General features: G+C 36.7%; 1 protein-coding gene across 2 annotated transcripts in view; it reads left to right on the top strand.

Annotated features, from left to right (window-relative positions):
• LOC137407751 (multifunctional protein CAD-like) overlaps positions 1 to 27,145 on the top strand; it is a 38,080-nt gene extending 10,935 nt beyond the window's left edge. For both annotated transcript variants that reach the window (XM_068094135.1, XM_068094138.1), the window contains 29 exons: positions 284 to 517; positions 734 to 1,144; positions 1,345 to 1,578; positions 1,694 to 1,831; positions 2,492 to 2,736; positions 2,864 to 3,054; positions 6,541 to 6,596; positions 7,279 to 7,377; positions 8,205 to 8,306; positions 8,481 to 8,603; positions 10,197 to 10,379; positions 11,179 to 11,397; positions 13,258 to 13,425; positions 13,745 to 14,032; positions 15,008 to 15,259; positions 16,963 to 17,044; positions 17,161 to 17,327; positions 18,342 to 18,506; positions 18,636 to 18,806; positions 19,814 to 19,976; positions 20,083 to 20,198; positions 20,676 to 20,891; positions 20,986 to 21,160; positions 21,345 to 21,577; positions 21,847 to 21,982; positions 22,247 to 22,443; positions 24,976 to 25,134; positions 25,941 to 26,137; positions 26,736 to 27,145. In XM_068094135.1, the coding sequence (XP_067950236.1) occupies positions 284 to 517; positions 734 to 1,144; positions 1,345 to 1,578; positions 1,694 to 1,831; positions 2,492 to 2,736; positions 2,864 to 3,054; positions 6,541 to 6,596; positions 7,279 to 7,377; positions 8,205 to 8,306; positions 8,481 to 8,603; positions 10,197 to 10,379; positions 11,179 to 11,397; positions 13,258 to 13,425; positions 13,745 to 14,032; positions 15,008 to 15,259; positions 16,963 to 17,044; positions 17,161 to 17,327; positions 18,342 to 18,506; positions 18,636 to 18,806; positions 19,814 to 19,976; positions 20,083 to 20,198; positions 20,676 to 20,891; positions 20,986 to 21,160; positions 21,345 to 21,577; positions 21,847 to 21,982; positions 22,247 to 22,443; positions 24,976 to 25,134; positions 25,941 to 26,137; positions 26,736 to 26,850 (5,235 nt within the window). In that variant the 3' untranslated portion in view covers positions 26,851 to 27,145. The remainder of the gene's footprint in view (positions 1 to 283; positions 518 to 733; positions 1,145 to 1,344; positions 1,579 to 1,693; positions 1,832 to 2,491; positions 2,737 to 2,863; positions 3,055 to 6,540; positions 6,597 to 7,278; positions 7,378 to 8,204; positions 8,307 to 8,480; positions 8,604 to 10,196; positions 10,380 to 11,178; positions 11,398 to 13,257; positions 13,426 to 13,744; positions 14,033 to 15,007; positions 15,260 to 16,962; positions 17,045 to 17,160; positions 17,328 to 18,341; positions 18,507 to 18,635; positions 18,807 to 19,813; positions 19,977 to 20,082; positions 20,199 to 20,675; positions 20,892 to 20,985; positions 21,161 to 21,344; positions 21,578 to 21,846; positions 21,983 to 22,246; positions 22,444 to 24,975; positions 25,135 to 25,940; positions 26,138 to 26,735) is intronic.
• Positions 27,146 to 27,911: the final 766 nt, after the last annotated feature.

Below are 27,911 nucleotides of genomic sequence, written 5' to 3'. Positions count from 1 at the left end.
CAGACTATTTTAGCCAAAAGTCTAATTTTAAATTAAAGAAAAGGCAACATTGATAGACTCGTGAATAGGTTCTTAAGCCAATGAACACTAGCACTTTAAATTTAATGACTTTTAGTATTTAATTTAATGCGTTTGGTAAAACGCACACTAAACTGGCAATATATTCCTTGGCTGAATATTATTGGATTAGCTCTTTAATGGTTTCTAACTGCTTTAAAATGGTTGCGAGTCTTGTAGCATTGCTTTTATACTGTCTCTCTCTCATTCTCTGTTATATTTGTAGGTTATTGACAGTGAACGACCAGATGGTATCCTACTTGCATTTGGTGGTCAGACGGCTTTAAACTGTGGAATGGACTTGTGCAAATCAGGGGTGCTAGCCAAATACAATGTTGTCGTGCTTGGAACTCAGATTGATGTCATTGAGTGGACGGAGGATCGAAAAGTGTTTGCCGAGAAGATGTTGGAAATCGAAGAGCATGTGGCTCCTAGTGCAGCTGCCACTTCAGTCGATGAGGTGGTTATATCTCATGTTTTGTTATAGACTTGTTAGTAGGGCCCAGCACAGCTCTGATTCATAAAACATTTATTGCACTTAGACTATTCTAAAAAGCTGATAAAAGCCAGTGAAATAACCTTACAGAATGTTATTTGCTACTAAAAGTCCATTTAACGTTATGCTAACAGCTGTGCCTTGAATCCTTTATCTAATTTAATCATTTTTGCTTCGAAGGTGGTGCAGGCAGCCGATCAAATAGGTTACCCAGTAATGGTGAGGTCGGCCTTTGCTCTGGGAGGTCTCGGCTCAGGATTTGCCGAGAATGAGGATGAGCTGAGAACCCTATCTGTGGGAGCCTTTGCCCACACTAACCAGATTCTAGTGGACAAGTCATTGCAAGGCTGGAAGGAGATAGAGTACGAGGTGGTACGGGATGCGTATGACAACTGCATCACTGTGTGTAACATGGAGAACATCGATCCTCTAGGTATTCATACAGGCGAGTCGATTGTGGTGGCCCCTAGCCAGACCCTCACTAATCAAGAATATAATTTGCTAAGAACTACAGCTATAAAGGTGATCCGCCACCTAGGCATCGTCGGGGAGTGCAACATCCAATATGCTCTCTGCCCTACCAGCAAGCAGGTCCGTTACTTTCCTCATGCACAACGTATGGCTTTTTGGAGTTGCCCACTGCGTATATTTTTGTTTAAGTCTACACAACAAGTTTTAAATTACAACTTTACTCATTTTTGTTGTTATATATATTGATTATATAATTATAATATATATTTACTCAGATATTGTTGTTCCTTTTTCACATACATTATCTTCGTATGTTGCAGTATTTCATTATTGAAGTGAACGCTAGACTGTCCCGCAGCTCTGCTCTTGCTAGCAAAGCTACTGGTTACCCCCTTGCCTATGTCGCTGCCAAGCTCGCCCTCAATATCTCATTGCCTGAACTCCGCAATTCTGTCACTGGCTTAACAACAGCCTGCTTTGAGCCCAGCCTCGACTACTGTGTGGTCAAGATGCCTAGATGGGACCTGAAAAAATTTGAAAAAGTTAATAACAGGGTATGAGTTATATTATCTGTAATACTAATGACAAGTGCAAAAACTTGATACATTACTGGTTTCCATGGTTATTGCTTCTGAACTTTTCATAATCGGAATGGCTATTTTTTGGCAGATCGGCAGTTCAATGAAGAGTGTTGGTGAAGTGATGGCAATCGCTAGGAGTTTTGAGGAGGCTTTTCAAAAAGCACTGAGAATGACCGATGAGTCCGTCGATGGATTCTGTCCAAACAGGTTGCCGGCATCAGATGAGGTACGATTATTATCGTTTACAAATGGTTATCTCGCGTGATGGATGTCGAGCAGTTATTTGTAGTTTTGCTACTATGTAAACACAGAGAGATTCAATGACAGCTTGTTGTTTCAAATGTCTAGATTGTTTGCATGATATGTTAGCGCATAGCATGTTAGCTTTGCGTGCTAGCATAGCATGTACGAATGCTATGGTTGATATGATATCGTAGTAATAATTTATGTGTCGATGCATATTTATAGCAATGAATCACATTTTATATGGTTACAAGTTTTCTTTTATGAAGTTATATTGTGTTGCCTTGTTCATTAATGTTGCAAATGTTGCAAAATGAGTTTGTAAATGTTTAGGGAGATCAGTCGTGGAGTCGTCTGTCACCTGTGTAACACAAACTTTTTGCAACTGGAAGATTAAATGCTAGAAGTATACTCACATAGATAATTGATGCTTATAATAACATAATAACATTCTATTTTGCTCATCAAAATCAAGTGGCCGTTCATGTTTTTAAAGCAATTTTTGTATAATGATGGTGAAAGGAAACTGACCATACCTGCCAACTGTTAATATATGTCACGACACTGAACAGCTTCATCTGCTTAATCTCCATGCCATAATAAGGCAGTAGCTTACAATGGTGTTGGTTTTGCGCAACTGCAGGGTCTAGCGCAGCCAACAGATATGAGAGTCTTTGTTCTGGCCGCCGCGCTTGAGCAGGACTACACGATTAAGCGACTCTATGAACTGACAAAAATAGATCCCTGGTTTCTCTACAAGTTCCAGAGAATAATAACAACACGAAGGGAGCTCATGCAACACCAAAGAGTCGACATTCCACGAGCCCTGCTGCTCAAAGCTAAGAAACTTGGTTTTTGCGACAAACAGATCGGGAAATTTATTGAATGGTAAGTGTCAGAACTTGTAGATTTCTCTCAGGTCCTGCCTAGGTGGTTACCGGTATCTTGTACAGCTGTGATAACCCGTGAATGCCTATTTTGTTCCAATTTTGCTGCATTTTAATTTTATTTATAGTACCGAGGTCGCTATCCGGCTCCAGAGACACAGCCAGAATATCCTACCATGCATAAAACATATCGACACCGTGGCAGCTGAGTGGCCTGCACACACCAACTACCTCTATCTTACCTACAATGCCACCTCCAATGATATAGCCTTTCCCGGTGGGCATACAATGGTTCTTGGCTCAGGCGTTTACCGGATTGGTAAGTCAGAGATCATATATTTGTTAAGTTTGACTGATTAGCCATACCTTAGCATTAGCAATTCGTCTCAGGCTATTGCTTCTGAATCAAGTATGAGATATTATTTGACTGTAGAGAGTGCTGCAACAGTACAGTTTCTTTATGAAATAATTTGTCACGCATGCAGTAGGACAGCTAATAATATCAAAGGATTATTGCTATTGCTTTGACGAAATCTATTTATAAGGCCACCTGAAAACATGATAAACTTTATAGTTAATGTTTTTGTAGAACCTTGTTTAAGCTAACACTGATATTGGTTAAGAAAACGAACCCTACTGATATATGTAGTTGTGATGCTCTCAAACTAACTTAATTACTCTTGGTATGCATTGCTAAAGGATTTGAATGCAAATTTATGCAAATTGGATTTGTCTGCTCCATGCTACAATAGACTGACAAATTTAATTAAGTAAGCATGTTTAAATCCATAAATTTTCTCATCGAGCCAGCAATTAGTTAAAATGTTTTATTTTTCTATGAATGTCTACAGAGTTTCTGAATCTATTTCCTTACTGTTTATTAGCTGATGATGTGACAGTGCTGATTACTGTTCAGTAAAAGCCATTAAAATATGATTACGGCTTTCAAGCTGTGAATAAATTGCTTAAGATAAATTTTAATTTTGAATTATAATATTATTAAAGACAAGAAAACAATTTTGTCTTGTAATCGTTTTCATAAATTACTCGTATTTATTAAATTTGTTTTTCAACCAGATTGTCGGTGCGCTGCTTGACTTCCTTGATGATTACTATTTTATAATATTTATTAATATGTTAGAAAGATTAATCTTCAAGTAGTTATAATCTAAGTAGTTATTAATCTTCAAGTAGTTAGACGCAGTAATTTGTTTGATATTTCCTAAAGCTGTAAGAGCCAGATTTGAGGTGGCAGCGAAAGGGTTAATTACGTCAAATATGTGCTACTTGCTATTATCATTATTGCTGTTGGAATATTTCACAAATCGGTCAAGTTGTTCTTACACTTCATAAAAATGTCAGTGTTTGTGTGTTGGTCTGTCTGTTTGTGTGTTGGTCTGTCTGTCGTTGGTATGTCATGTTATAGCGATTTAAATCTAGTAACAAAAATACCACTTCTCACTAAATTTGAACTTAAAACCACCAGTTCTGCAGACAGGCGAGCTAACCCCTACAATATGCTGTCTTTTCCATGCTATGGCTTAATTACACCTGCTAATCTTTAATGGCGCAAAAGAAAATAACGTCAACTGTGTAAAATCTATTTGTTATTAAAATATTATTTCAGTATTGTTTTCCCGCATTGCATCGGTTCGGCATATCGGTGTTATATTACCACTTTTACTTTTAGCCGGTATTGAAGGTTACAAGCTAAGTATGTACTTTTTATTATTAATTAATATCACCTTTTGTGTTTCTTTTTTGAAAGCCTTATATTCATTACCTTTTTTAATTTGTCATTTTTAAACGTGCCGTTTTAATTTACATGACTTTAATTTCCATTTGTAGTAACAACTATTGCTAAGGTCACTTGCTAAAAACTGTAAAACTAAAAACATTTCACCTGGACAGTTGTGTGTTGCGTTATCTCGAGTAGAAATTGCCTCTACATTCTCTCTCTATTCGGTCAGACAAAGTATCGCTTCACTGCTTCAGTGATGTATTTAAAACTGATACTTCATTTCTGTATTTGGTTCAGTGCAGTAGACACTCCTATAACGTAAATAACCCGTTCCAGAAATGCTTAAATTATAGGGATTTTATGTCTTATGAACAGTAAAATACATGTAAATTGCTTAATCAGTTCCAAGATCTTTCCAAACTCACCCCTTTGACCATACAAAAAGGAAAAACTAGACTGAACTTTTTAATTTGTAGTGTAACTGCATTATTATTGGTTTGCATCGGCAAACCTGTTATTTTCTTTTTCTGATCAATTTCGTTGGTTTTATAAGCATGATTGCTGTAATTTTAAAATAAGTTTATGGGAGCGCACATCTTCGACGTTCCTTTACAATGATTTGCTTATTTTTTTAAACAGCAGTCTATTCTGCAAAGTAAAGCTGATGATAAATACTTTTTACGTCTACAATAAAGCAAAACAAAACATTTGGTTATAAAAATAGCGGTACTACCTGTTTGTCATCTATTTGTATCCAGGGGTCATGGTAGGATAAAAGATAACTTTCGACGATACTTTAACTCGTGAGATTCAGATTGGTAGACCGACGTTGTAGCACTTGCACCAATCGATTGCCTTTAAAGGTTGACTTGCAACAAAATTTACATTACAGTTATCAGGTATCAAAAGGTTCACCATGTCTTACTCTGTTGTATTGTGGGAAATGTGATTAAAAGCTCATAAAAGCTAAAAAACGAACAATTAAAAAACAGCTGTAGGTTGGAATCTCTTATTTTGATGACGTATTCAACTCCACGTGGTTATTGTTTTTACACGTTATGTTATTATGTGAAATAAAAGGCTCAATATAAAATGTCTCGTAGCACTAGTTTATGACAAACACTTCGGGTGCTACCGGAAAGCCCTCATCAGATATAGATGCTCGCTACTTTACAGTTTCGTTTCAACTTGGTCTAATCATCTAGTCATAATCTGATCACGTGACCCATATTTTTGCTAAATGACGCGAACAATTTCTGCAGCATTTTTCGACCATCACAGGTGACCAACAGGCTTCTCATATTTATCAGAGGATGATTATGCACTTCTTCGAGCTAAGGTTAAAAAATTAAACTGTTTTTAGGCTAGGTTTTGAGATATTAGTGCTCAAAGTGACAGCATTACAATGATAATGAAATAGACGCGTAAGGACAATAGACATGGTTTTGTTTAATGCGTGAAGTTTATTTGTGAAAATATTTTGATGAATGAAGTTGCATGAAAGTGTAAATGGGAGCACATCGTGTTCAACTACGTCACATTTGAGCCATTTTGAGAGGGATTCCAACCTGCGGCCGTTTTCGTGATGGCTGCGCTTAAGTGTTTGTTTTTGAGCTCTCAAGAGCTTGTAATCACATTTCCACATATTTTGAACCTTCAACACAGCAGAGTAAAAAGTCATGGTGAACCTTTTGATACCAAGTAACTGTAATGTAAATTTTGTTGCACGTCAACCTTTAAGTACATGTTTATGAATTATCGCGCAGCTACCCTATTCTCTGTTTTATCGACACATCTGGTGATCACAGAGAACTAGAATGTCACGGAAGTTGTTGGCATTCATTTGTTGCACCACTTTTAAAATGCTCTATTTATTAATACCTAGTAGTTGGCACTGTTTGGACTCATTTGAGGAGTGCTCATCTATTTCGTTATATCTAGTTGGTACAGAGCTTTTCCTTCTACGTTCCACTAGTATCACTAACGGTTCTATTCTTGATTGTCGGTTCTATTTTTCTCTGTATGTCATCAGTATAACATTCTACATCTGTCCTTTCTCTTTAGGAAGTAGTGTAGAGTTTGATTGGTGTGCTGTCGGCTGCATCAAGGAACTAAGAAATGTAAGTAAGAACTTTATATATTTGTACTCGCTATTTTTATCTTGTAGCATGTGCCTTGGTAAATGATTACCCTAGGACACTTATGTATTCGACTCATCTAACTTTCGCGTTTTCGTGGAGTCATCCTCTCGCGAAAATTTCATGTGCGAAACCAAACTATCATAACGAACGAGCGAAAGCGCGAAATTAAATAGCTTTATTCATTGATAGTCTAAGAAACAAATGGCAGCAAGCGATCAAATTGCATTATCGATCTCGCCCACACCATTCTACCTGCGGTTCACAATTACAAACTAGTCCCAAATTGAATTTTTTTTATCGGTGAACTGAACCTGAGGAATCTAATTATGTTGGTTCCACTGCATTTAATTTCACGTCACTATATTTTTGCACTCGTCAGAGCTGCGAAATAAGTTGCAGCGAAATTTTACTTTGTATACTACTCACGAAACTAAATACTAGCGAAATATAAGCGTCTGAGGGTATACAAAGAACAATGAGATGTATGATCTTATTTAAAATTGTTCCATGATTATCTGTGAATATTATTTTTCTCAAGAGCATATTCCATTTAGGGACCTAAATGTAAAGCTGTAGACTACAATAGCTAGTAACTCACCCTCTTCGCTGTGCGTAAGACAACAAATTACGTACAGCGCCATTTGTTCTATCTATGTTTTAGCTTGGACACAAGACTATCATGGTCAACTGCAATCCAGAAACAGTCAGCACTGACTACGATATGTGTGACCGGCTCTATTTTGATGAACTTTCCTTTGAGGTTGGTTTTCACTAAGTTTTACCACTCGCACAAGTTACTAACTGTGCCTATATGCTCATCGGTGGCAGCCAGTTTGCTCACTCAAATCTTTACAATTTTTAAATCATCACAAATATGTTTCAACAAACATGAACTGTCTAAATGTTAAAGAAACATTTCATAATTTAGTTCGCAAGCAGTTATATTGTTTAAAGCACTTATGCATGATTTTTACTGCCAGTAAATTTTAAACAGTAAAAGCAAATGTCACAGTAGATGTCACTCGATGCTATCACACCTAAGGTTTACTGTTATGTTCATAATAGACCAGGTTGTTACAGTAGATGTCACTCGATGCTATCACACCTAAGCTTTACTGTTATGTTCATAATAGACCAGGTTGTTACAGACCTCTTTCAATTTTAAAACCTCTTCTAGATTTTTCAAGCGCATTTAAATCTGTCAAAAAGTTGAATTGCCAGCTTAAAACAACATCATTGTAAATATAACAGTTAATTGTTGCATTTGGAGCAAATACAAGGCTTCTCCTTGGTGACCAGTTCACAAAAGCGTTTTCTTTACGCCTTAAATCTATAAGTTCAAACCTTTTCATATAGTTGATGAAGAAATATTGTTCATAAGCATGGTAAGATCCTTTAAAATTTTCACGTGAAGTGGTGTTCTTTAGATTTATAGTTTGGCTCACAGTATATTATATTATATATTATTCTAAAGCCTCTTCATTAGCTCAATCTTATGATGAGTTTCTGTGCCCAAAATTGCTAGCTCGGTAAAATACATGTCTGATATGTTGTATGCTGCGGGTCTAAGTAGGCTTTATGTTGCAGACTGTGATGGACATCTACACCATAGAGAAACCTACTGGTATTATTCTTAGCATGGGAGGACAACTGCCCAACAACATTGCCATGGACTTATATCGTCAAAAAGTATTGCTTTGTGTCACCTCTTCTGTTTTGTTGTACAACCTTGTAGTTAGTGTGCGTGATTAGTTTTTTGAACTTGTATTGGTAGTACATCATTCAGTAATATGGCTCATTACAGTACCTTTATTTGCTTGATATCTTGTCAAAGATCATAAATTTTTTGTACTTTTTCTATAGGCGAAGATTTTAGGAACACCTGCCGAATGCATTGACAATGCAGAGAACAGGTTCAAGTTCTCCCGCATGCTTGACACAATTGGAATCCTTCAGCCTCGATGGAAGGAACTCACAGACCTGGAAGTATGTAATCAAAGGCTTTGTAGTCTTGGCTCTGTATTATTTATGTAGCAATGTTAGCTTGTGTGTGATGACTTGCGACAGCTGTAATATCTTCCGATTTCATCGCTTTATAGCTTTAGATAATAGAAAGGTAATAAATGTCAATAGCTAATAAAAATACTAACAAGGGCTAAATAGCTATAGAATATTAAAGATTTGTATAGCATTAAAACCAGTATATCTACAATTATAAGTTTGGCGACATTTTAGTAGATACCAAAATTACTGTATGAATGGGATGGTTGCATACGTGGAATAAGTTCTAGGCTATAAGGTTCAAGGGTGTGAAGATGATACTTGTGAAAGCAGCTGCTGGCTTATCAATATTGCATATACGGTAATCCCTCTTTACTTCAATATCTCACGGGGTAAAAAATATTCATTACAAATTAAAGACAATAAATAAACATTAAAATGCTAAAATGGCGATGACGGTGCAACGTAAATAATCTGTTCCGAGAACATTTATGTTCAAGGAATTTCACATTATACGAAATGTAAAATACATGTTAATGGCTTAATGCATTTCAAGATATTTCCAAACTCACCCCATTGGCCTTTCAAAATGAATCTACCTCCAATAGAACGCCACTGTAGGAGAAGGATTAAAAAATACAGTGCCACCCTCTTCATTGATTGCCACCTCTATTTGCCCACCCTTTTGACATTCTTTGATTTTTACAAACACATAATAGAAAGTGATCAGTAGAAAAGTGTCCACAAAAACTTACTAATATTGACTCGATTACATCAAAAACAAATAATTATTTCGTTGCTGTAGTGATTACATGGTTTTAGTGATAGTGTACATGAGACGATCAATCGTCACAATTATCAGAACTACACTTTGATTCGAAGTCACTTAAGTCTAAATCCGATCCATTGTCTTCAGAATCTCCATAATATGGTTTACAATCTGACCTGAAAACATAGAAGCATTTTGATGAACGATGAAAAATTTCTTCAGAAACACCATACGACGTAGTAGCATTCATTGTTATGGTGTATCGAAGTCTGTTTTCTAACTTCAAAGCTTTAATGTTGGTCCGCCCACAGAAGAGGTGAAGTATAAATATAGGTGACATTAGCAGCGCTTTGCAAAGCTAGTCGGAAAATACAGTGTCATCCTTCTCTAATAAAACGCCACTATATGGGAAGGGTTGAAAAATACAGCGGTAATGCATTCAAATAGTGTTTACAGTAATGGCTGTACAGTAACTGTGGTATTATTGGTTTGTACCGTCTGCTTTTCTCTTATGGCTTGGCTTAGGGTCCGTGATTACGGTACTTTTATGTTAAATACATAAAAGCACATGTCTACAAGGTCAATATTTACATCGATTTTTTAAACTTCGTTCTCCACGGCAAAATTTATTCTATATTAAATGTAAGTTCATTGGTTTCTATTTCGCTGATTTTCACTTGGAGGGCGCCGATTAGCTGATTCTTACTTGCCAGTTGCAGACTTACAAAGATTCTTTCATGGTGGAGTAAATTGTGTCTCAGGTCTGTGGTATTATTTAGTCCATTTTTGTATATTTTCCTGCATTGCAGAGCGCTAAGCAGTTCTGTGAGGAAGTCGGATATCCATGCTTGGTCCGGCCTTCGTATGTACTCAGTGGTGCCTGCATGAATGTCGCTCACTCAGATTCAGAACTCACAGACTATCTGGGGGAGGCTGCTGCGGTGAACAAGGACCATCCCGTAGTCATATCTAAGTTCATCCTTGAAGCTAAGGTAAGCAGCCGCTGGTGTTGTTTCTTGAAAAACAATACTCTCGCTGTTACGTTGCTAAGCAATATTTACATTAAACAATGTTTAATGTAAATATTTTCTTACTGAAAGCTATTTTGAGAGACGAGTGCTTAAAATGTCAAAAAATACTAAATCTAAATTGCTAGGGAAGTAGAAATGTCAAGCGTTTGAAAAAACTTCACAAAATGTAACACACTAGCTTGAACTAAAGATTAACTACTTCTTAACTTTGGCTAATGTTTTACTCCTACAGAACACTTCTTATTGCGTGAGAGTATTATGTAATTAGGAAGAATAAATTTCAACTCACAAACAATACAATAACATCACAAAAAGTGTAGTGTTAAGATTAAAATGATATATACCAACTTTATTTTATTTCAGTTGAATATATTGGGTTCTATAGTTCAGCTGTATGAAAATTAACAGGGCGGCTTATACTTATACACATGACCGTAAACGCGTAGTAGCTCTTATACGGCATCATTTGACCACATTCTTTGGATTTGTCTCCTCATAAGTTCAATCCGAAAGCTTTTGTGCTTAGTTCTGCTAGCATACGCTTAGCTTATCCTTCACTGAATTTGTGTCTCCCAGTTTGTTCATCACCTCTAGAGAGCTGTAGGCAGGCTGCCAGCAATATTTAGGTGTCAGGTGTTTTGCTCCCTAATATGCTGTCAACTTTTAGCCTAATGAGGGTTTGAGCTTGTTGATTTCTCTTTCATAAGTTAATCGGTCATACGCCTACTTTGAGATGTACTGTATTTTCCTACTGATTCAGGAAATAGATGTTGACTGTGTGGCAAGGGATGGTGAAGTTGTCTGTATTGCCATCTCTGAGCATATAGAGAATGCCGGTGTGCACTCTGGTGATGCTACATTGGTTACCCCTCCTCAAGATCTCAACTCGGAGACCTTAGCTAAGATAAAGACAATAGCTTACGCTGTTGGTAGAAAGCTAGAGGTGAATGGGCCATTCAACATGCAACTTATTGCTAAGGTGTGTGACTCATTGCTGATTGGGCTATCATAGACCTTGCTGATACTCATGTATAGGAAATATATGTATTCTCAAAGTTCAACAGCAGGACTAAAAAACTACAGGACCTAGCTTGAAAGGTTTCTTTTAGGAATATTAAATGTTAAAATGATAGCTTTTGAGCTGCATGTTGTAGTAATGCAGGAACATCTTCCTTTGCCAATTTGGCTAAGGAAAATTCATAGTCATGATGGTTTTAGGGCTGCTTTGAAGCAGTACTCGCTGGAATAGATTTGTTCTGATTTCTTTTGCGTAGACGACTATGTTTTCTTCATTAACAATCTCTTCTGTTAATGCAAGCTCTGTGCTTCGAATAGCTACATGTATGCTACTGCGCATATAGACCCTCATTGCGCCTTACCTTTTCTATCATGTTGTTGTGTTATGATTTAATGTAAATAAAACAAAGTTGGCTTTGTAAGACAACAGAATAGCAATCTGTAGTTCATAATTATGCAGGATATGAAAATGGTTGTTCGTCTACTATCCAGTCCCAATCCAATACCCTAGGACACTTATGTATTCGCGGCATCTAACTTTCGCGTTTTCGCGGTGTAATCCTTTCGCGAAAATTTAATGAGCGAAACTAAACTATCATAATGAACGAGCGAAAACGCGAAGTTAAATAGCTTTGTTCATTGATATCCACAATAAAATCGTAATATTAGAAATGCAGGCAACTTTCGTCTGTGGTTAGGATAAATGGGAAATTTCTGGTAAACTCATTATAGCTAATACACCAACTGAGCAGCATGGCGAAGCAATATCAGTTTAGTCACCGAATTTGTAACTGGTGAGAATGAAAGTCTGGTAGGTGAAGTCGTAAAATTGAAGAATAATTATTGCAGTGATGAATTTTATTACCATCCAAAAACAATATCAACCCTCATCAGGTCCAACCACATTATCTCTTTCACTGCCAATCATGTACAAATTCGTTACCGGCCTAGTGCCAGCCATTTTACCGAAATTGCCGATATTGCTTCATGATATGTATACAGTATTTTTCAAGTTCTACTTTAATTATCTGTATAATCACGAAAATATAAGCTGGCTATTATGTCATCAACAACTAATTACCTGTTTTATGACTCGCGCGGGGTAGTTAATGAACTCACAGAAAAATGTTCGTTTTTAGATTAGAAATTCTCAAACAAAATTTTAAAATTGCTTCGTTGTTTTAGGCTGATTTTATAAAAAAATCTTCGGGCAACACAGTCAATTTCATAAAACACTTAAAGACCGTGGGTTATGTGGTCAACAAATAATAAAATCAGGTTACCAGACAATTGCTGAGAAAGTCAGAAAATGCGTTTATGTCAGTGACCCCTAGAAAACGCATAAATGCGTTTATGGCAACGTAAGGGTTATACAGTTTTGGTTGGGAAGTTGGTTGTTACCTATCTATTTTCTTCTTCTTGGGATTAGAGTGTGAAAGTCACGGCAGGAGGGACCTAGACGTCATTGATAGTCTAAGAAACAAATGGCAGCAAGTGATCAAATTGAATTGTCGATCTCACCCACACATTTCAACCTGTGGTTTACAAATACGAACTATTCCCAAATTGAATTTTTTTCTTATTAGTGAACTGGACCTGAGGAATGTAATGTTTTTTCCACTGCATTTATTTTCACACCACTATATTTTCGCACTCATCAGAGCCACGAAATTAAGTTGCAGCGAAATTTTACTCTGTGTGCTACTCACGAAACTAAATACTAGCGAAATATAAGTGTCCTAGGGTATCACCAAAACAAGGCTGCTGTATGTGTGTCTGAATTGCTGCTCACTGCTTTAATAGCCCTTCATTGTTTCACTAGGATAACAACCTGAAGGTGATAGAGTGTAACGTCCGGGTGTCAAGGTCATTCCCGTTTGTCTCTAAAACTCTTAACCACGACTTTATTGCTATGGCAACGAGGATCATCGTTGGTGAGCATGTGGAGAAAGTGGATGTTCTGCAAGGATCTGATAAAGTTGGAGTCAAGGTAACTGACAAGATTAGTTCATGTTTTTTAAGAACATCAGTAAAAGCTATTACATTTCTCTTGCCATGATACTTGTGTATTTTGTCCTAAACCCTGTGATACGCTTTCTGTTCACATCTTCCAAGCTGCATATTTCACAACGACATCATTCCAATAGGCATTAGTTTTAATACCTTCATCTTCCATCGTATCATATATGCCTCAACTCTCTACTAAATAGACTTAATTTCTGCTTGAATAAAATATGTGAACTGTGCAGGTTTTTTAAAGTCATGTGCATCGAGAAGTTGTTTTTAAAAACAGATATTTGCTGTTTTAGGTACCTGTGTTCTCGTATGCTCGCCTTACAGGGGCGGATGTGCTGCTCGGAGTGGCAATGGCTAGTACCGGGGAAGTTGCCTGTTTTGGGGAAGATAGATATGAGGCTTATTTCAAGGCTGTCCTTAGCACTGGCTTTAAAATACCAAAAAAGAATATCCTCCTCTCAATTGGCAGCTATAAGAGCAAGACAGAGATGTTACCTTATGTGCAAATGTTGGAGAAGATGGGCTTTCATCTGTATGGTAGCCTCCGTACTGCTGACTTCTATACTGAGCATGATGTCAAGGTCAGTGTTTCTGGCGTGTCCCTCCTTCATTCATGCAAAAGTAGCAGCAATTCTTGAGCTGGCCATCGGTCGCATAAAATACCACAATCGGCAATAATTTATCATTTTATGTAAGTTCAACAGACAACCTATGGTAAAGGGCGAAGTAATGAGCTGTCGACTCATGGTTCAATATTGGGTATATGAAAGGGAAGACAATTGCCTCTGTGATAGTGTGCCCTTGGGTTATGGTGGCCCTACAACAGGGCCTTCGTAACCACCATGTTACGACGACCCTGTTGTACGATTTTGTCGCCTTACGGTGTAAAACACAATGATTTTTCACCCTCTCCATACGAAATAGTTTTCACAATACAATATTAACAAAAATTTCTTTCGAGTTTCAAATTTGGCAGTCGATATGCTATTCACGCGATCTATCTCAGTTCAGCGTTATTTATTAGTGAAAAGAAAACCGGAAACAGGTAATAAAATTATAACCGTTGACAAAGTTGAAGTTAGTAAAATATTGGAAAATACATACTAAAACTTGGCTTTAAGTATTTGTTTAGAAAGGTATTTGTTTCTATGGGTTTCTATACCCATAAAAACATGTACCCAACACTATACTGTTTCTATACCCAACACTGGAAGGAATTAAAATTGTATGGCGAGGGTCCACTGTACTATTCATCTTTTTGCAACCTGTTCACTGAATTCCAAATCTTTTTTTATTAAAAAACAGCGCTTAATAGGCAGGTCTTGAGTTTTTTAGAGAACAAGTTTGATGGTATAAATAGCATTACACTCTGAGTGCAGTACTGTGGTAACTTCTTTCAACTCATTAATTACTGTTTCTGGCAGCAATAGCAATTCGTCTGTTTTATATTTTCACACTTGAACTTTGCAAATGTTTGTGTTTTGCATTTATAGATTTTATGTATAAAAGTCTGCATAATTATAAACTCCGGCTGATTATTTGTGCGTGTGTGTTAGGTCAAGTCGCTGGACTACCCATTTGATGACGAGGCTCAGAGAACAGGCAAAGGTAGAAGTTCACCAGACAAGAATATAGCCGACTACCTAATGGCTAAAGAGGTTGAGCTCGTCATAAACCTTCCCTTGCGAAGTGGTGGGTCCCGTCGAGTCTCTTCTTTCATGACTCAAGGCTATAAGACAAGACGCATGGCAATTGACCATTCCGTTCCACTCATCACAGATGTCAAATGTGCCAAGATGTTTGTTCAGGCATGTAACTATTTCCTATCGTCTTTCCATAATTCCATTCTCAAGGCTTCCCCACTGACTCTTTCACTATGGAAAGCCGTTCAAACGGCTCACCTGTATTCTTCATTCTGCTGGTAAGCTGTTATAACGACCAGTCCCGGTACCTATGGAAAACATCATGGCTCAGAGATTTGGCAGATCTACTCCAATTTTTTACGACGATGATTTTAAGGTATTGTGTTATTAGTATTTCACCAATATTTTACCAATCTACGGCGTTTTCGTAATGGCTGCGATTAACTGTTCGTTTTTAAATTTTTAAGAGCTTGTAATCACACTTCTCCAAATTTTGCACCTACAACGCAGCAGGGAAACCAAAATTTTTGATTCTTTTGATACAAAATAACTGTAATGTGAATGTTGTTGCATGTCAACCTTTAATATCTGTCTCCTCGATGAACTTAACCCAGACTGTTGAGGCTGGTGCTTGATCCACTTTTCTACTCCTTTCAATTCGGTCAAAATCGCAGTCACACGGCATTCTACTTAATAATAAATGGCTCTCTAATAATGTAACTTTATCTAGCTTTGATTGCAACATCATGTATAGGTATGCAAAAATATATCTGTTCTTATTTTGGAAAAAAAGCAGTTATCTGCAAACATTTTGAGCTTTTTGATGTTGGCTGGCAAAGAAGTTATATAGTGATTCAAGCAAGAGATAATATTATTGGGACCTATACCGGCAAAGTGCTCAGCATAAATTTGTATAGTAGCTTTGTTGTAACAACTTCAAATAGTACAAAAGTTGTGTACCCACAACTGATTTTATCCGATTTCTCATTCGTTAAACTGATATACGTTTTCTCATTTTCCGTCTAGCGACAACAGCAGGCTGCTTTATCATCTTCATTAGCAGTAAGACTAACCTCAGTATGAGTAGCCATCTTTCTTTGTTACAAAGAGCAAAGTAAATGCGCATCACATGCACTAGTAGCAGCATGAATCACGTGACAATGCAGATCAGTAGGCTAATACAGAACTGAGGCTTGGACTAATGCATTGCTAGCACAAATAGTGTTACTGCAGATTTATTAGGCCTGTATAACAAAGAAACGTAGGAATTTCCAGCAGCTATAATATTTCTTTGTGAGACTTGGGCACTTCCTAGGAACAATGTGCAGGGAGTTGCAAAAGCTTTGACAAATATGTGATTCGGGTACCTTTAGCACTAAGCTTTTCAATTATGGGTTATGAATGCGTTCGTTGTCTGTTGGTTGGTGATTTGTGAAAAGACATGTTTTAGTGTTTATTGGAGGTTTTTTATTATTATTTATTATTGGAGTTTATTATTATTATTGGAGGTTTTTATCACTTTTTGACCAAAAAAAACTGAGGATTTAAATCAACTTTTTAGCATTACCAAATTGTAGAGCTTTGATTGTGAAATTTTTTGTAGAACCTTAGCCTTGTTTTTCATTAATTTGTATAGTGGCTAATACCTGTTAGCTTCTACAACATCAACACATCCATTGTATGGCCATTCCTACAATTTTTTTAACATCTTATTTAAACTCTCCACAAACCTCTGTAATATCTCTATGATCCCTATATTATTTTAATTACCTTTTTGCGTGTCACAAACCTCGATCTACAACTTTACGGTGACCTCTATTCTGTAACATTCAGACAACATTTGAATAACTTCTGCATTCTACAACCAGGCTCTGATGAAAATGAAAGGAGCCCCTGACATGAAGACGCACACAGATTGTATATCTTCCCAATCGGTGTTCAGATTGCCCGGTAGGTTATTGTTGTTGTATCTATGTGGCATAGTGTCTGTACTGAACACTGAACACTGCTCTGTCCGCTGCATGAATGAACTTTCTACATATCAATGACTGATGTGTCTATGGCAGGTCTTATCGATGTGCATGTGCACATGAGGGAGCCTGGAGCCACCCATAAGGAAGACTTCTCATCAGGTACAGCAGCAGCACTTGCTGGTGGAGTAACCATGGTGCTAGCCATGCCCAACACAGCTCCTGCTATCATCGATCAATCTTCTCTCCAGCTTGTGCATAAGGTGAGTTGACAATTGGCTATTTAACGCTTTGCCTTATGGGATAGAGAAAGGGCAGACACAATGCTCATTTTCTATGAATTTAATCATTTTCACTGAGTTTGTTTGAATGAATTATCGTTAGTGAAGGTGATTTTCACTAGAGATTTCCATTAAATGCTTACTCGCTTTGTTCAGTTGAGCTCCTTGTAAGTGACATGTCTGTCAGTTATTTAGCCATCACCCAAGGTCACATACTTCACCTCTTTTTACGGTAAACCTAGCAGACTCGCTAGAAGCTGGGCGGTTTAATATTAATAAACATAATGAATATAGTGGTTGGACTTGGTAGATTTCTCAAAATGTATTATTGGGGATTATACCAAAAAAGGCTATAGATAATTGCCTACTTGACCGACTAATGAGCAGACACCTTCAAAGTTTTGTTTACTTATTTTACGGGTAATATATGGTGAATCAATATCAAGTTTTTAACTTTGAATTGGTTCATAAATGTTTAGGGTAAGATTAAGCCTCTTCATCACCTAGCCACGAAGATAAACTTTAACACTTTGGTTTAAACCTTTTCATTGTCGTTGTTGCTAATAGATAGTTGGAAGATGTTTATAACTGAGTAAAACTCCATTAAATTTATTTTTATGATTATAAGAGGTTATTATATTTATAACCTAATTATTTGCCAGGTAAGAATGGCATTGTAATTATTTCCAATTATAATACACAGTTGTAATGGTGGTTGAATGCTTACACTAAATTTTTTTGGCATTGGCGTAAAAAAGTTAAAAATAAATGGGCAATGTAGTCTACCTATCGCAAATATTGCAATGTGTTAACAAATTTATATTTTACGATTCAAGTTTATCATCAAATCTTTTAGTTGATATTATTAAATCTCACTGCATAGTTTTATGTTAAATAATAGTTTCATGCAGATAACATTTCTCTCCCTCAAGCTAGCATGCTCCAAATACTTTGCTTAACGCTTTGTACAAATGGAGATGTATCTATTGCTTTTAGCTGGCAAAGGAGGGTGCTAGGTGTGACTACGGCATCTATCTTGGTGCTAGCATAGATAACTATGAGAAGCTGCCCTCTATCTCCAATGAATCTGTAGCCTTGAAGATGTACCTAAATGATACCTACACAACACTGAGGCTCGATGATATGTCTGTTTGGATGAAGGTCTGTCATCTTTACTTCAATTTTGAAAACCTTTTCTTATGTGGTGGATGTGTGTTTTTCATGGGGGGGCCACTTCGATCTCTGTTATCAATTGTGCACCATTGATATCAGATACTATTGATATTGTAGCATTTTGAGCATTGGCCTAAGAACAAACCTATTGTGTGTCATGCTGAGAGCCGGACATGCGCCTCTGTCATACTGTTGTCACAGCTCTATCAAAGACCTGTTCACATTGCACATCTTGCCAGGAAAGAGGAAATGCTTATTGTTAAGGCTGCCAAGAGTCGTGGAATGCAGGTAGGTTTGCCTTATCTGTTATTTTAAAGTTTTATTATGGGGTAGGCAGTTGAACCTCAACTTACAAACACCTCTACTTGCAAACTTGTCTTGACATACACAGTAATTTTTGACATACATCATTCAAAATTTCTTGAAACAAGTAAATAAACTACGATTTGTTCTTTTATAAGATTTGTTCCAACATTTGATGGTGTTGACGCATGAAGCAACTGTTGTAACGGATTAACTTTGGTCGATGTTTGATCGTGTACATTTACTGAAGATCGAATATGATGACATGTCTCTTCGTTAAACCTACTCCTTAATTAAACCTAAATTGTTCTGTTATTATTTACCTAATTCATGAACTTTGTTGCTGTCCTGTCACATCTACAATACAGACAATTATTATATGTAAGGCTGTCGTCTATTATGTCAGCAAGTTTTCTGTACCATTTTCTGTAATTCTATGTAAATTGTCACTGATTGTAGAAAGGTAATTTGCTAACAAGAATTTTGCGACTGCTCACCTCTTATCTTCACTAGAACACCACCCTGTACCAGTAACACTACCCTGCACCAGTAACGCTACCCTGTACCAGTAACACCACCCTGTACCAGTAACACCACCCTGTACCAGTAACACTGCCCTCTACCAGTAACACTACCCTGAACCAGTAACACCACCCTGTACCAGTAACACTACCCTCTACCAGTAACACCACCCTGTACCAGTAACACCACCCTCTACCAGTAACACTACCCTGTACCAGTAACACTACCCTGTACCAGTAACACTACCCTGTACCAGTAACACCACCCTGTACCAGTAACACCACCCTGTACCAGTAACACCACCCTGTACCAGTAACACTACCCTCTACCAGTTACACTACCCGTTAGCACTCTTAGTTAACTAGCTTCAAGCTAATTAAACTGACTAGTTTGTATAGAAACTCAATGATAGCTATATGATGTTCAGTCGAAAGCTTTTGTCAACTTGTTCGTAAACTATTGTTATACAGGTGACTTGTGAGGTCTCGCCCCACCACCTATTTCTCACAGAACAAAATGCTTCACAAATAGGAACGGCTAGAAGTCAAGTTCGTCCGTGTCTTGTTTCTGAGGAAGATCGACAGACCCTATGGGATAATATGGATATAATTGACTGCTTTGCTACTGACCATGGTAGGCCTACGGTCAAATGTTGAGTCTGCGCATTTCAGAATTTGACCATTAAACTGGTAACTTATTTTGCATGATTTTTAATCATCTGATTTTCACACGCATGCAGCTCCGCACACAGATGAGGAGAAGGCTCGAGATAATGCTCCGTTTGGTTTTCCTGGCTTAGAGACCATGCTGCCTTTATTATTGACAGCAGTTAATGATGGCCGACTGACGCTTGATGTAAGTTTCCTTCAGGATTCTTGGTTCTCGCTAACGCCGTTATATCTTTATATTTCTATTGTATATTTATATACATCCTGGTGTTTAAATTTGCTTGGCTCAGAGCAGAACAATTAATGTATTTAAAAAACTATTCAGAAAGATGGCATGCCAGTTGACTTTAATCTCAATGTCACTTTACAGATGGGAATGTTTTTATCTAATTTGCTTGTTCAAGGTTGTGTAAGTGTATTAAATGAATAATATTATGTTTAAGTTTTTGTGCTATCTTTGTAAATCTTGATTTTCACAGCAGCCTTGGTTGTCAGTCACTAAATAGCAAGATGTAATATGGTAACTGATTCTACTGTTTTCTTTCCATTCTTGAACATCAATTTTATGTAACCTAGTTTTTGATTTTTGCTTTATTCTTTCAAAAATCTAGTGAGTGAACTTTTAGAGGTTTATTCTTGAGAACAGCGAATTAGCCTTTTTTAGGATGTTGTGGCCAAGCTGCACACAAACCCTAAGCGAATTTTCAACTTACCGGATCAACCAGATACATATGTGGAGGTGAACATGGACCGAGAGTGGACTATTCCGTATGCTATGCCGTTTAGCAAGGCCAAGTGGACCCCATTTTCAGGGATGAATGTGAAGGGTGCTGTTAGCAGAGTTGTGCTTCGGGGCCAAGTTGCGTATGTGGACAATGAGGTGAGTGTCATGCAACCGAGCTGTTGGCTGCAGAACGACGAGCTGTCTATCATTGTTCTCCGTGTCGATTGTCAAGTATCACTGATTGCTGCAGGTGCTGGCGAAACCTGGTTACGGCAAATGTATCATGACAAGTGTGGCAATCAAGGAGCCTGTGACTCTCTCACTCTCCAGGGCGACATCGCTAAGCTCTCTGCCTATTCTAGTTCCTCAGCCTCTCACTAGCCCCTCCAAAAAGCCTGTTGCAGCATCTGAATGGAGTTCCCATGGTATGACCTTATGCTGTAGCTTTGGCCCCGTCTTATTTTGGTCATCAACTGGTTTTTTGTCATGTACTTGTTTGATTTTAAAGGTCCTTGAGAGAGTGAGGGAATCATTGTATTTCATATATTCATGTTGTTAATGTGAAGGTGTTCTGTTAAGATTTATTGTGATGTCTTCTTGACCTTGCAGATACAGTAGGTAGGGGAGATGGGGAGCATGTGAGACCGCATCACCCAGATACAAAGTTGCACTTAGAGAGCTTGCCTCCGCTACACGTAGATACTAGCAGCCAAGTTTCCAAGCACATTCTCACTGTCAGTTCTTTCAACAAGGCACAACTTCACCAGATCTTCAATCTGGCACAACACTATAAACTCGCTGTGCTCAGAGAACGCCCACTCGACCACATCCTTAAAGGAAAGGTTCGACCTTGCTGCTCTTTCCCTCCATACTCTCTGATTGGACTTGTACGCACAAATTGATTGTTGTGAATGCCTCGGCCAAGTTATGCTACAATGTAGTCTGTCTTTGCTTTTATTCTTATTAAAACCACCATTTCACAACCGTCTGTTATCATCGTACGATGGAACTTCGCATCCAAGATCTCAGAGTCTTTTACCTTGATAAAACTGCAACCAGATTTGAGTTGTACCATTTAGAATTTAAAATATTTCATTTTATACTTGTGCAGCTGATGGCATCCATGTTCTATGAACCGAGCACAAGAACCAACTGCTCATTCTCAGCCGCTATGCTGAGACTTGGAGGGGGAGTCATCGACTCTGATCAAAACACTTCTTCGCTGTCAAAAGGAGAAACCCTCGCTGGTATGATTCCTCGCCATTGCTACACAAGTGTGACATCATCTGCAAACTGACTAATAGGCTGTTGCCCTTGCATTCATCAATTCTTATTGCGTATTGCTATTCCCGCATTCTGTTTTCTGCTTACCTGTTGTGTCATAGAGCTTTTATCTATTCCTTAGCTGAACCTGTTTCATGTTAGTAGTTTTGTCGTTGGTTGCTTTCTTGGAATGTTACCATGTTAGTTAACGCGTTAAATAGTTATTGTATAACACCATTTATTATCAGATACTCTTAACATGATGGCGAGCTATACTGACGTACTTGTAATACGGCATCCAGAAAAGGGTGCGATCCAGCAATCAGTAGCAAATGTCCAGTGTCCAGTCATCAGTGCGGGAGAAGGCACTGGAGAGCATCCCACCCAGGCACTGCTAGATGTTTTCACCATCAGAGAGGAGATCGGCACTGTGAACGGTCTTACGGTGGGTTAGATTTAGATTGCCTTGCCTGCCCTGTGAATATTGCCCAAGCAATTTGCGATTCAGACTGTGATGGGAAATGATAATAATACGAATAATAGGATAATAAATAGCACAACTGGTTGAGCAACAAGAGAATTATTTTACCTCAGCATTATGCGGAAAAAAAACGAGGGAAAAACTTCTCTTTTAGTATGAAGGAAAATTTTTCAACGTATAATTCTTGTTAGCTTGTTGATTACCAGTTTTTATTGTAAAATGTTAGATGTGCATGTTTAGAATCCACTGCCTACTTATTTGTGAAAACTTGACAACTTCTCCACAATACTATTAGATTACCAACTTTCAAAACACGTTTGTTCAACTCACGCAATATATTTTTTGATTTCTGTCTGTTCATTTTTTTCTTTCTGGTAATGAAAAACATCATTTGTTGGTGATTATCAATTTCAGAAAAGTTATACATACATTATATATATATATCTAACTGGTTAATATATATATATTAGATATATATTAGATAGATACATTGTATATATATCTATGTTATAACCTCAACGATCATATGTCAAACTTACATGTTAATTCAGTACTGTTTGTTGTGACATTTCCAAGAGCTTCAACTGCTCAACTTCTCAGTGCTACATTTGTATTTGTATTTGTATTTTGGTTTTATACTTAGATTTTCAAAAAAGTTAATTTAACCATTTTTGTATAAAACAACCTGTCCCAAAGGCAAAATTGACCAAGTACAGCTACTCCTAAAACCTGTGGCTCTACGTAACCCTGGTTTCGGTAGAACAGTTCTAACAAATGAGTTACAAAAATGTAACTCATTGACTGAACACGATTCAAGTAATAATTTGAACTTACCACTCACCAAAGGTTTAGCCTTTAATTGCTATAATTCAACAATAATGCTACAGTAATAACAATTTAAATGCTTTTAGTGGAAATTAGAACCACTCACTTTTGTTGATGTGGGAGTAGAAAATGTAAGCATCACTGTTTCTATTTTTCGAGTATTATCCCTTCGTAGATCCTTTGATCTATGAAAACATGCAAGTTTTCTATTGATGTAAATTTTTCAACAAATGTGTTCTACTGAGAATTCGGCAACAAATAGAAAAGATATTCTTCAAAGATTTTGACTGATATCGTGCTTGTTTTGAAGATCGCGTCTTGCAATTTCCAGTGTGGTCGTTCACACTTGTTTACTTTAACAAAAATTAATTAGAATTTAAATTGAAATAAAATGTAATAATAATTATCACTAATAAACTTAAGTATCGTAATTATGAGATCACCTAGTCATTTTTTCGTACTGTTTGTTATTTATGGTATAAACACACTTCATTATCTCAGACCATGCATACTATACATATTCGAGAAGTATGTTTTGTAGACACTTTGTCTGGTACCAAAAGGGTTCCCAAGGCAATTTTCTTCCGTATAGTTACATGTATACATATGTATGTTCAAGAACCGTATTAAATTTGGCGACGAATATAATCATTTTTTGATGGATTTGTGTCTTAAGTGTAGATACCGCCATGTTACACCAAAACCAGACTTAATAGGCAGTTATAATAGGCCTATAATATATTAGGCCTATTATGCACTAATATAATATGCCTATTATATAATAATATAATAGGTATATTATATAATAATATAATAGGCCTATTACATAATAATATATTAGGCCTATTATATACTAATATAATAGGTCTATTATATAATAATATAATAGGCCTATTATGTAATACTATATAATAATATAGTATTAGTATAATATAGTATAGGCCTAATACTATAATAGGCCTATTATATAATAATATGATAGGTCTATTATATAATAATATAATAGGCGGTTAATATTTAATAATATTAATGCGTAGAACATCCTTAGCTTTTCATTGATGGATGCCATAATTCATCTAACAAATATTTAACAAACTATGAATTAATTACAAATAATGTGTTTATTTTAACTGGCCCATAATTACAATCACCGCTGTAACTGCTGGTACCTTCGAACTAAAACCATTGATATACAATAACGATAAACAATCGTAGGATGTTAATAATAAAATATCACATCTTTGGTAATACTTCTCTGGTTTCGACGCTGCGATCTACTAGAATTTATTAAATTTGGCTACTAGCGATTTTCTCTATCTAGTATGCAAACTTGCCTGATATTGTTGGTTCAAAGGAAGAATCACTCCCATGATGGACATCTCTCCAGTCTATATCATCTGCTAACAATTAACATACCTTTTTGATATGTCACTTTGCAGAAGCAAATTCTGGCAATATTTACAATTAATAACAAACATTTGAAATTAGCAGCTGTACAAACTGTTGAAAATTTGAATATTTTTTGTTGTTTCTAAAAAGAGACAAGTTCTGTGTCTCCTATGGATTGCTGCATTATCCCATACGCTGTACGTTCCTTAGAAATGGTAGTAATAATCATAAGATGTGGAGAAACAAAAATTTTGTTCAGATCCTGTTGGTTTATTATCTCAGATAACAATGGTTGGTGATTTGAAACATGGAAGGACTGTTCACTCTCTGGCTAGGCTGCTCACCCTTTACAACATCAGTGAGATCAGATATGTTTCTCTCCGATCGCTCAGCATGCCTGATGACGTAAAGCATTTCGTCTCACAGAAAGGAATCAAACAGGTAATAAGTTTTGCTTGTTTTTTTTAAGATAATATAGTTTCTGGATTTTCTCAGCTTTAGTTTGTCAACTCTAAACAACTCTTTAATTAAGGGTGTAGGAGTAAATGGAGTCATGAAAATCCGGGTCTTAAGTTATTCAAATGTGCACTATATATGATATAATTTAACTTAATTTGTATTTTGTAATATTATTTTTACATTGCAATTTTTATTTCTGCTAGTTTTTTACTTCTCGAACTCTATGCTTCAAGAAATTTCAGATGTTGCAAACAGACACGCTAATTAAACTGATGTTGATTTTTTTTAATGTAGCATCAACTTGGGTAATATTCCAAATTTATCTTGTATGTTTGCTTTTCAATGTCACTGAAAATTTGACCTAAAGGTTTATTTATCTATACTTGATTTTTACTCGTAGCGATTTGCAACGGCAGCTCCAATCAGTTTAGACTATAATTGAACAACGAATCAACAGTTCTGTGTGAGCTCATGACAACGTTATAACAAAGATCACATTCAAAAATTTTGAAATTATTAAATATTGCTGAGGCTCAGCTGTAGCCCCCAAACCGGAGACCCAGAAAAAGCTTCATAATTGCATCCCCTTGTTTTGTGTGATCTTAATTCATTAAATTATCTAACTGAAAATTCGTAATACTAGTGTGCCATCACAATTCAGTCGTTATCTATAAAATCTATATCTATCTGTATACTATCTATAAAATGCATGAATTGAGTTATGTTGAATTGAGTTGAGTTATGAATTGAGTTATATTGCAAATCAAAGTTATATTGATTTGCTGTAGACCGTAGTAGAGAGTTTGGAGCAGGCATTACCCGATACAGATGTTCTATACATGACACGTATACAGAAGGAGCGGTTCGCCTCGGAGCAGGAGTACAAAGAGAAGAGTGGCCAGTTCATAGTAACGCCAACTCTGATGACTAAGGCAAAGAAGAAGATGATTGTAATGCACCCCCTTCCTAGAGTATTTGAGATTAGGTGCGTTTGCTGACTTCAGTGGACTTCTTGATGGATGCTGTCTAATTTCTACCAGCAGACACCATTTTAATGACTCCAGTCATCATTAATGAGCTTCAACTAAGACATTACACAAAACACACAAAAAACTTCATACAGCCCGTTTTAAGACATCTCCAAGCGATAAAAGCATAGCTTTATTACTATCACCAAGCACCACAAGTGACTCAAAGAAATCATAGAAAATTCATATTTTTCTAGAAATTCTTTTAGTATCACCAGTTTCTCGCAAGATTTGCCTTTATTAAACTTTTTTAAACAGCCTCACATCTACCAGTACTCGGATTTAACTCCAATTTATCAAATTTTATTAGAGTAAGTAAGTAATAAATAATAAGATGAATAATAATGAAGTATTGCATTTAGGAGTTTCCCATTTGTAGTTTTTTATATTGCTTTGAACACAAAGTTTCTACAAATAAACGGTTATTGGAGATATTTTTTATTCAAAGATTGTTCAAGCACAACCATAATTTAACCGTCTATTTTAACATCGAATAGAGCCACATAAATAATCACTACCTGAGCAGTCATTCATATCATAATACTTATATTGCAGCCCGACTTTTGACACTGACCCAAGAGCAGCGTACTTCAGACAGGCAGAGTATGGTATGTATGTCCGGATGGCTCTGCTAGCCCTTGTGCTTGGCAAAGAAGCTTTCTACGGCTAAATGTGAGATGAAAGGTTCTAGTCATCTAGTCAATTGGAAATGTTGACATTAATTAGCCATTCAAAGTTGTACTTGAATGAAAATACATAAGGTGCTTTTGTGTGCCAGTAATTTTTTGTTTTTATTATCAATATTATCTGACACAATTAGCGGTTTTCTAGTTCCACGCCATGAGTAGTACTGTTATATTATAATCCTGTAAGATTTGTTGGTGTGCACATTGTACTACATTTCTACATGTATTGCATTGCATTATAACTTGAATTTCATCGATAATAAACCATATCCTAATAAACCCCCTGCTGTGCCTTTGAAGTTGAACTTGCATTTTCTTTTTGCAATTTCAGCTTGTCTCTTTGGAATTCCAGGGTCTTTCTTTTCTTTGCAGTGTTTAAGGTTTTTAGTAATAGTAAACCATAGACAGACCGGAATATGAATTGTAATTGACCTTACTATATATAGCCTTTGAGATGTCTCCAAGCAAAGGGCTGGTTGTCACTCAGTGTATATTGACACAAGAGTATTTTCGAATTCATAATTTCACTGTTCTATGCAGCCTTAATCACTTGGTCTGCCCAACATGGTAACAGCTGGTTGGTCAAGGCACAGCTAGGACTAGCAGTAAGGAGGTTGCGTCGTACATTCCGCGATGACGTAACTCACCCAATCTCCTATACTCCTTTGGCAAAGTTATGGCTACGAACAGTTTGGTTATGGTTTTAGGCTTGATGGTGGGAAGCTGTGGTAAGTATTTCAGTTTAGTATTTTCAGCTGATTGAAAAACATTAATTTGAGAGGTCCTCTGTTCAATTGGAGCAAATTTGTGTTAACACTGATGAGTAATTTATTCAAGTTTTGAGGTTATGCTGCAGTTATATGTATGACTGCTTTTTACAATTAGTATTTTCCTAGAATTGCTCTTATCTTCCGATGTTTGATTTTCATGATTTGATTTTTAAATAATGTGATGTTCATTTCAGAATGTCTAAGCATGCTGGCTCAAATGGATTACTGCAGCACCCTCTACACACAATATAGAGGAAATGTTAGCTTGTCTATTG

Source organism: Watersipora subatra, chromosome 1, assembly GCF_963576615.1.
Source record: "Watersipora subatra chromosome 1, tzWatSuba1.1, whole genome shotgun sequence".
In the NCBI taxonomy this organism is placed as follows: Eukaryota; Metazoa; Bryozoa; class Gymnolaemata; order Cheilostomatida; family Watersiporidae; genus Watersipora; species Watersipora subatra.
Note: the sequence above shows the minus strand (reverse complement) of the source record. Positions and strands in the feature narration are given on the sequence as shown.